Genomic DNA, 10,515 nt, shown 5'->3' with positions numbered 1-10,515 from the left:
TCAGTATTATTTAACTTTTATCTCTAAAAAGATTCTCGCCAAAAAGATTTTACAACGCATGGAGGATTTTGCAAAAATAGAATAAAATTAGAATTAAAATAAATACGCACTTTTATGTGTATAATGCAGCTATATGATATTTCTTTCTACGTTGACAATATCATTCCTTAAATGTTGCAGAGCGTTCGTGCAGAAAAATACATCTACTTTCGCCATAAAGAAGATATCCATCCACCCTTCTTTCTCGTGCTAAAGTGACAAGAAATGTACAGGATTTACAGCCATATGGTAAGTAACGCCTATATTCTCACGATGAAAATTCTCACCGGAAATAGGTCTTTATGTCTCACAAATCTCTCGCATTCGCGTAAACGGATGCACTTACGTAGTTATATGGATAAAGCACGCTACTCTCTGCAAGCGAGCCATATTTATACCGCTAATATGGTACGCGCATTTGTGCAATTATGTCTTAAATGTATGCAGAAAATGCGCTTTCTCTACATTTGCTAACTTTACATTAACATTAACGTCCCGTACTTAATACACAATCCCTTTATGCTTTATACAAAAGACAGTGATATTCTGCACACGAAATAAATTTATTTTCCATTTCGTTGGAAACTGTCAAAACGCATTACATCTAATATATAAAAAATGTCATAAAAAATAAATATTAATAATAATTTGATTCTAAATGAAGAAAATAATATATATATAATATAATATTAGGGATAGAAGATTCACAAAATTAAGTTGCCACGCTGAAAAAAATTTATTTAATTCGAATGAATATTTATTTCAGTACTGGCGTATAAATCATTTATTTGAAACTAATAATATTGATGTGAAAAATTAATATAAGAAAATCCTTTTAAAATCAGATAAATATTTATTTGTTTCAAATAAATTATTTATATTGTATATAAGGCAGTATTGAAATAAATATTTATTAATTTAATTATTTTCTTTTTCGGTGCATTAATAAAATTTAATTTAAATCTCGATATTATCGATATGTCAATAGAGTCAAGGTGCCGATTATGAGATACCATTTACATTTTTTTAATTATTTACGAAGTAAATGACGCAAACGTCACACATTTCAGATGTACGGTGTCGTTACTAAGACGCTATCTCATATTTAGAACCTATCTTATAATCGGTACCTTTACCCTATATCTCTCTTACAAAACAAATATTTTTCACTTATCTCGAATAAAGTTTCTATATCGAGAGCATATTTATAACGCATGACAGAGTTTGTCCGTCAATCGAATTCCCACGTAGGAATAGCTTTTGTCCATTCCACGTATAAATAGCACATTATTTTTCTGATCGCGCATTGTTACAAAGTTTCGCGATACATGTACCTACGCTTCTGTAGACTAATCCATATAGCGCGTGTTCCTCGGTTTCGCGTGGATGGCAACAGATACTACTTGGCGAAGCGCGCGAGAATGGTTGGAGACGCATAGGTATGTCTGTACGCGAGTTTATGAGGGCATAACTTAGGACCAAGTATGCGACGGAGGACACGGAAATTCCGAAGTTCTCGGGATCTCTAGCCGCCTCCGTCTCCGCCGCGTATATACGGTCTTCCTGTTCGCCTCGGCGAACGCGACTGGCGAACGTGTTGCTCTCGCAGCCACGTGTCTACGGATGACAACAAAAGCCAATTATTCAGCCGCAATGTCGCAAATGCACGGATAATTTACTCCGCAGTTAAAATTGAATTAGCGCGTAATTGAGCGAAAGCTCGAAAATGTTAATCACGACCTGCGATAGGAAAGTATATTTGAACAGTGTTGCGATTGAAAAATTATTGCACTTAATTGTCGCTTCTGTCCCGCGAAATTTTGATCATTATATTTCTAAAATTAAATCTAAAATTTAACCAAAATATTAATGACACTTTTTTTAAACGGATAAAAAGCTTGTCGGGACACCTAAAGGATGATATCAATGATGCGCAATATCGTTAGGCGAAGCTAAAAAGAACCAAGACCTAGGCGACGGAGGCTATATAGATAAGTCTCCGGGTCGCTTTCGAGAATCAACATTGTGGCGATGCGGGGAGTGGAAGGATAAAATGGATAAGAGTAGATGGCAAAAGGGAGCAAGGACCGATCTCATTCACGACACATGAGATCCCAGTCTAGTTTCTAGTCCTCGCGGTCCGCCCTTTCGGACGACAAACAAAAGCTAATGCACTTCTGCCGGATAACTACTAACACTCCTTGGTGTCGTTCCTCTTTCTTCTTGATGTCCTTCTGCCTCTCTGCTCGCCCATTATGTCGCTTTTCTCTCTATCTCTTTCGTCCATCTATATACCTATATTCTTTCCTCTTTCCTCTTCATCCCGATTCCTCGACATTTAACTGGAGCAGCAACAGAACCAGATGCCTTTTCTGTTCGCGTCTTCAAAAATGTCACCGGTCTGTTCCGAATAAATTCCTTGTCGTTCTTTTTATTTCATAATAGATTGCCTATTATGATTGCATAATTGATATTGTAGAGTTGAACAAGCTTGATGAAATAAGATGCTTATTTTTACAAACGCGAATTTTCGAGATAATTGTTTTCGCATAAAAGGTAGAAAAACGACTTGAAATATCAAATAGAATATCCAAAGATTGAGAAACGTATCTTGCGAACGACAATAGCTAATTTATTAAGATTAAGAAGGGAATGCAAAGAAATGAAAAACGGATGAAAGAATTGATTATGCGCCTCTAATTGGGACTTAGCGGCGCAATAATTTAGACAGCTCGCGATGAGATCGGCCGCAGAAACGGCAGCACCGTGAAACAAGCAGCGAGCGTTGAATAATGCATTATGGATAGCGAATAATGGAACAAAAAGGTGAACCGTTAAAGAGAGAGGATAAGGGGTTGAGGACGTGCCGCGGAATTCTACAGATTTTACGAGAAAGGAGATGAACCCACTTAATGTTTTGCATTTCCAATATTCCATCATTTTCTTTCCGAAAATCACAGACTCTGCTTTCTAAGTAAAATACAACGTAAAATATCAATGTTCACGTGTTAGAAAAACCAACGTGTATTATTTGGTTCTCTTATATAATATTTAACGCGCAGTTGAAGTTTTACCACACTTTTATACATCGTAAAAAAAAGCAGAGACATTCGACGCGTCGATCGAACTGCCCGATTTTCGATCTCGTGTAGAAAATTGTAAAAAAATTCACTAAAAAAAGAGGGAACCCCGAAGAACATGTGACGTGTATACGAAGAATAAAGTGCGTCGGCCAACTGCGTGTTTACAAAACGTACGACGCGAACGTATGTACGTTTTATAATGTCACTGCCAGACGACCGCGCGCGCGAACTTTATTCGCCTGCTACGGCCTTTTATTCGTTTTGTTTCGGTAACAGCAGAAAATTTTCTGCAATTACGGCCTGAAGCACGCGCGTGTGGCGCATACTTTCTCGCGGAGATAAAATCCGCGGCCAAAGCCCCCTTGCGCCTCTTTCTCTCTCTCGTGTTCATAAAACATATTTAAACGGCGTTCTCCGAATTTGTGCGCCGCGCGCGCTGAGGAAATAAATTTATGAGCCGCTTGAATAGAAATATATGCCGCATTTAAATTGATCGTGCGATATTTCATTGCAATATATATATATATATATATATATATATATATTTTACGGTCGAGTGGGACATACACGTGTAAACAGATCGCGGAATTAGTCTCGCTGCGGCTCACGAGTACATCATTTCGGAAGCAACTATTTATCGATTGGCAGAGCGTAATATTAACGCGTAATATCGGTAAATATTGTTTCATCGTGCGAGATGACATATAATAGATTCATACGACGGAGAAGTAGTAACTCGGTCTATTAAACAAAAATTGGAAAAGAAATATCTAGAATAATTCGAGAAATTTTATTAATCAATTTAAATGAAATGAAATTATCCTTAGCTTAACAGCTTTGCTCCGAAATAGTTGTTCGCATAACGGAGCGAAGGGAACATTTCTTTACATGCACGCTCGCGAAGTAAAAGCGCTTCTCTAATTAAATTCACCGCGATGGTTCGATAAACATGAAAGGGCAAGAGTGAGCTAACGTGCGAAGTACGAAATCGTGACGGCTTCTCCGCCAGCTCTCCGGTGTCACGAGCCGATTTAATAGTAGCTATAGCGAATTCGCCGATTGACAGAAGCTCCCGAGAGCACACGCCGGGAAATGGGTTCTTGTCCCACTTTTCATTCGTTCCGATCGATCGCCCCGGTATTAAGTGCGTATTACGAGGTGATTAATTTGACACTTCTGCCGCGTCCATTCTCTCATCTCCCACTTGGCACGTAGCCTGGGAGATGAATGTGGGCTAATCATTTTCTACATTTAAATCAATAGCGTCAAATATTTGCAGGATGACATGCGGATATATGTATGTATTTATCGATTTGTTTATTTATTATGATGATTAGAGAACTTCGGAAATTGCAGTTGATTTGCAAGTAAAAAATAGAGAAAGAGAGGGAGAATATATCGGAGTGATGTGATGTAGAGAGGAATTGCAATTCAACGTGTGTTAATTTAAACGAGACATGAAATGCGATATAACACTGAATACATTGAGTCGCTCGATATATTGAAGGAAGCCGCAAAATTCGATTGATCAAATGTTATATCAGAACACAAAATACGTGGTATTTAATTTTGCTTTTAAACGCACGGGATCGCGCATCGAAATTTAATAGAACAAAAACGGAACGCACCAGTAAAGTCGTAATGTTAATGAAATATTGTACAGAAATACAGGTTGTGATAGGCGCATTTACTGAACAGAACAATATTCTTTGTTGACAGCTGAAATGGCTTTTCTTTACCGAGATTTAATTGGATATTATTTATATAGTATCATATTCTACATTATTCAACTTGTTACTGCAAGTAAAAATTCTAATAACAAGATTTATCGAAAATATTAGTTGAAAAATAAATAATCTGTACAAAAAAAGATTTAATTGTAAAATGTACAGAATACATTATTATTCACGCAAGTATTTCTTTGTGCCTCTTGTGTTGCGAAAACACGTCGCCCATCCGTCGTCCACAAAATTAAGGTAATGTTCTAATTAACGCGGAGCGCTCGTTATTTCTTCGAGTACCGCGAGCAAACCGCACATTCTCGCAGGATAGATATTGTCCAATTAAAGCGCCGCTCATAATGGAGGACTAGAGAGAGAGAGAGAGAGAGAGAGAGAGAGAGCGCGAGAGAGAGAGAAGGAGAAAAGTCGGTAAAACGCAAGAGAGACGATATCGCTAAGCATATATCGAGAAGTCAGTCACTATGAGCTTCCATAAAAGTTTGAGTACGTCCCTTAATGTGGTATTCGCATAGGAGGAAACCCTAGGGAAGGCGGCCGCTGCTGCGCACCCCGAGAGAGGGTCGACTGAAGAAAAAAAGTCATAACTGCCTTGGGTTCATGGCAGCCCATTCCGCTGGGCTGTCTCCTCTCTTTCAGTTTCTTTCATGATTTTCTTTTTCTCTCTTGCTCTCTTTTTTCTGCTCGCACCCCACCTTTTCTTTGCGAGCTGGGTTAGATTTTTCCAAAAGCTCTCTGTCATCGTTGAGCTTTTCAGACTTTTTCCGTAGCGCTCCGTTAAGTAAGATATACATGTTATTCTCTCCTTCCTCTCTCTCTCTCTCTCTCTCTCTTGTTATTTTAAATTTATTGAATATTTATGTAAATCGCTTACTTATAAGATTCGTCAGTCGATTTACTCTCGAATTATTACTCGCAAAATGTTATCTCGATATATAATGATGGATGATTTATTTTACTTTTAAAATTATTTTTAAAATTTGCGTTAATTAATTACTGCGCATTTTTAAATTTTTGTTGCAACGTGATTTTATTGGAATATACGTAGGTATATAAATCTCGTATACTTCTAATAGATTAATAATAAAATAATATATATTTATAAATTTTAATTTTGATGTAATATAAAAATTAAAGTTAAAATAATAATACAATTATTTTTGATTATTTTTTGTGAATCGCGCGCAGAAAAATTTTGTATATTTTTCGACTAAAATTACGAATTATATATCTTTTGTCGATTCTTTTATATATTCTCATAAATAAGATTTTCTTGAGGAAAAAATAATTTATTATTTTATAAAGTTATTTGCAGAAAACTTTACGAGAATTCTTTCCCAGAGCGACGTTTTCCCCGATCGATTTTGAGATCTAAAGTTTCATTGCGAAAGTCTGATCGCATAAAAGCTCTTTTACGAGCAGTTTAATACTTGGAAGCTGCTAAAGATACACTCTCGTTTTCCCTTTCTTTGCTTGGTTTGCTTGTATGTGTAAGCGACTACAAACTTATATCAAATCTTTATGGTTTATACAACATGATGTATATTATATCACATCAAATGCGCTTATTAAAATAGTTTGGTTACTCTAGAATGCTAGGTATTTGCTCGATAAATTGGTGGAACACATATAACAAACTATCGTGATCTAGCATATTTAATCTATTACAAATTTCAGTAACCGACCAGTTATTGGTATCAATTTGTATGTTATGCACACAATTATGATATAATTACAATTATATAATTACATTCCAAATTTATATATTCACTGCATTTCTTCATTTAATCGACGTTTAATTAAATAGCTATTTTATCTTTAAACTGTCATTGTATATAACGATATATAGGGTATCTGACATAAGGTGTCACATCGAAAATATACAAGTAGATCTTGTTATTTGGAGACATTTTTTTCAGCAAAAATATTGAGGCATAATTTATAAGCAATTGAAAATAAAGAATTTTTCGCAAACTAAACCTTGTGGAAATAAAGTATTGACAAAACCACATTCTCCAATTAATTTCCAATAGAGTTTACTTTAATAAAATTTTATTTAATTAATTTAAGCTTTAATAATCTACTTTTCGGTGTGAAACTTTATGTCAGATACCCTGTATATATGTCACAGAATAGAATAGATCGTTTTGCCCAATTGAGATCGATAAACAGCGATCTAAAAATATTCTTATCAAAAGAGATCTCCAGCATGCAGCCTAAAGATTTAAGCCACTTCGGTAGTTTCTTGGCCGGCGACATCCTCAAATTATACGGCGAACGATAAAACGAATCCTTCCCGAAGTTCCCTCGAGTCGAGACTTACGACAGAAGCCTTCGGGGGTGCCGGGAATGCTCCTCCTCGTTTAAATATCGCTCTAATCTCGTTGGCTCGAACACCACTCTCTCTCTCTCTCTCTCTCTCTCTCTTTCACTTCCCGTCTGCCATACCTTAATTCTCCGCGAGCGTAAACTTGAGGGGGTCCCGAGTGACAAATAGCCGCGGCCGCGGATTATCCGCGGACGAAAAACTAATTAAGCCGAAATACCGCGCCGGCCGAAACTCGGATCGAGCTTGGGGATTCCGTCGTCCTCTGCGTGCCGAATATTTTCCGAGGCTCGCGAAGATATCCCCGGATGTACGAGCCAAGTGAGAGCCACCGATGCTTACCACCGGGACAAAAACCGATGATCGCCGAGACTCTCTTTCTCTCTCTCTCTCTCTCTCTCTATCCCGCCTATCTAAATAGTTGTCGGAGTCCATAAATCCGACCGCTTAAAGCTAACTCGTGCTACTCGCTTAACCCCTTTTATGCGCGAGGTATACTTCGGCAAGGATTCAAAGTCCCATCGAGCGCTCCGTGATAACCGGAAGGAAGCAAGAACGTCCGCTCTCGCGCAGTATTTCGACGATCTTTAATCGCCAAGTTTTAATACCTTAACTCCAGGCTTCATTATGCAGAAACTGATAACTTCGGTTCAAAAGCACTATTGATTCTGATAAATGATTTTCGGAATTATTAAATTCGATAATAATAAATACTTAAAAATAATTAATAAAGTTGATTTTATATATAACATGTACCTTTTTTTACATAATTTAACTTTCTAGAATTTTTTTCCTTATTCCAATTGTTTTGCATTTATTCTAAAAGCTAGTCCGAGTTAAGAAGAAACTGTTTCGCCATTCTTGTACAGATATTGGGGGGCGTATAATTTTGACTCAGAACGTAGGAGAGCCATCAGATATCATGGAAATGATATCCGCATGGAGAATCTCCACTTTAGACCGCACCTTACTCTAAGTACATTCTAAGACGGACTTACCTCGTTGAAGATTAAGCTTAAGTTCTCTCCGCAAAGTGTCACTTTGTCCCGTCCTTATCGTGGCAATTGACTTTGGCTCGTATCGTGTTAGTTGTGTATTTGCCGCAAGCCGCGAAAAATATTTTACAATAGTTCCCAAATCGTATATTTTTCGAAAACAACTCTCATTAACTGGCTTTAGAAACTTGCTATAACTTCCATTGATCTCCAAAAAAAACGCTTTAATTTATTTAGATTTCTTAATTTATTTAGATTTTCGATATTTAAACATCTCTCATCTTTTGTTACTGTGATCTTTCGCATATATTCCGTATGTAATTCTAATACAAAAATTATACCGTAAAATTGAATTGTAACATTATCCTGGAAAACGCGAGCCGAGAGAAGCGCAACGAAAATGAGTTCTTGCAAGATGCATCGTGTCAGGAAGAAACAGGTCGCACGCGTACCGATTTTATAATGAAAGAAAAAGAGAAATATGAAAGAGAGCAATCCGCGTGAGAGAAAGAGAAGAGATGAATTTTTCTTCGTCTCTTCCCACGCCACTAATAGAAGTGTCACGAACAGACGGATCTTATAATCCGTTCGTGCTAATTTCAAACCGCATCGGGAACAACCGCAGACACGAAGAGCGATCGAACCACAGTTTTCCCAGATTTGTCGTCTCTTAAAAGCTTTAAACTTTTCCAACCGCTCATAGAACTCGTGACACAGAATTTCTAACAGTCCAGATTAGGACATCTCGACTTCTATCTCTCGCCATCACATCGATTCGCGATCAAATATCTTCAATTTTATTTGCTCCTCTTATCTTCAATCTCATTTTCAATTAAGAAAATATATGTACAATTCAATTTTTTATATATTAAGTAGATTTTTTTATGTATGTTAAAATATATATCAAGAAAACTATTTTTGAAAAATAGGCATGTGCGTGTACATTATTCTTTTTATTAAAATGTTGTTAATATTTAACTAACTTATATGATTATGAAAATATATATGTATCGCAAGTTTTTTCTAGAAATCGCTAGTCTCTTTTTTCAATAACATGACTGAATTTACAAAGGATTTTTTTATTGAATTTTATTTTATTGAATTTTAATTTGTTCTATTTATGCCAAAGTTTTTTTTATTTAATTGAATGAGAATTTTATTTTATTTAATTGAATTTTAATTTATTTAATTTGTTTTACTATTTGAATTTACAAAGTATTTTTTACTTTTAAATATTTATAATGCACGTATGCACACACGTGTCTATATATTATTTGGAGATTCTTCTTGTCCGTAATATTACGGATCTTTAAAGCGATTACGGTTAGCCCGTTAAACGTACTAAAAGACCTTCGTCAGCCAAAGATAATTAAAAAGGTAATGAGTAAGCGGATACCTGTTCGTAGCGAAAAGGAAAACGGTACCGCCTTAAACATGCTTCGACAGCCGACTGATAAAATAATGACGAAAAATCAATCTTCTCCAAAAGATAGAATTTCTCTTCAATATTGAAGGAAGCTGAAATTATCGATTGATCGCTATTATATCAAAAATTTGCAAATAACGGTAGAAATTCAACAAAGTGCAAAAAGCATTTAAATGTGAAACTAAATGTTTTGGCTAATATAAAAATATTATGTTTATTATATATTTTATTTTATATTTATTATACTAATTAAATTATATTAAAATTATTATTACATGTTTGTAGTTAAACTCTGTGAACAAGAAAATTATACATTCTTTAAAATAAATATCTTAAATATTTTTTTAAGTATATTAAAAAGAAATATATGTGCTTTTAAAAATATAAAGGTATGAATAAAATAAAAATCAACATATGTGAAGTTGATGTATTATTTTATGAAAACTTATAAATAATTAAAAGTTTTTTGTTTTTAATAGTCTTGATAATTTAAATAAATAGCTCTATTTATTAAATAATGAAAGTAAAAACATGCATCAAGATAACTGGGGCGTCAGTTGACGCAGCATCTTATTTTGTCTTGTAATATTTTCCTTATCATTTTTCAAAGATTTTCAAAGATTTATAGCTTTACGTGAATTTTAGAAAGAGTTCTACTTCAAAAAAAAACATTGATTAATTTTAAATAGTCACGAGCAAACGTGCATATATATAAGTATCAAGATGAGTCAATTTTCAAAAATTCTGTTTATTCTTACAGAAAAACGTTTTTACGTATTTATAGATGTATTTTTTGGACGATAAAAATTATTCAAAAACTTTTGAATATTGCTTATATTTAAATCTTTTTAGAAAAGTCATAAATATGCTTAGAATTATACTAGAATTATTTTAAAGTAAACAAAAT

At 35.0% G+C, this 10,515-nt stretch overlaps 1 protein-coding gene across 1 annotated transcript in view; it reads left to right on the top strand.

Annotated features, from left to right (window-relative positions):
• Positions 1 to 224: 224 nt before the first annotated feature.
• The window catches only part of Phyhd1 (Phytanoyl-CoA dioxygenase domain containing 1), a 62,604-nt gene continuing 52,313 nt past the window's right edge, over positions 225 to 10,515 (top strand). The window contains exon 1 of the mRNA XM_085486988.1: positions 225 to 288. Within this exon, the coding sequence (XP_085343114.1) occupies positions 265 to 288 (24 nt within the window). The 5' untranslated portion in view covers positions 225 to 264. The remainder of the gene's footprint in view (positions 289 to 10,515) is intronic.

Source organism: Nylanderia fulva, unplaced genomic scaffold (assembly GCF_048542155.1).
Source record: "Nylanderia fulva isolate GAGA-0341 unplaced genomic scaffold, ASM4854215v1 Scaffold5, whole genome shotgun sequence".
NCBI classification, from domain to species: domain Eukaryota; kingdom Metazoa; phylum Arthropoda; class Insecta; order Hymenoptera; family Formicidae; genus Nylanderia; species Nylanderia fulva.
This window is presented reverse-complemented; position numbering and strand designations above follow the sequence as displayed.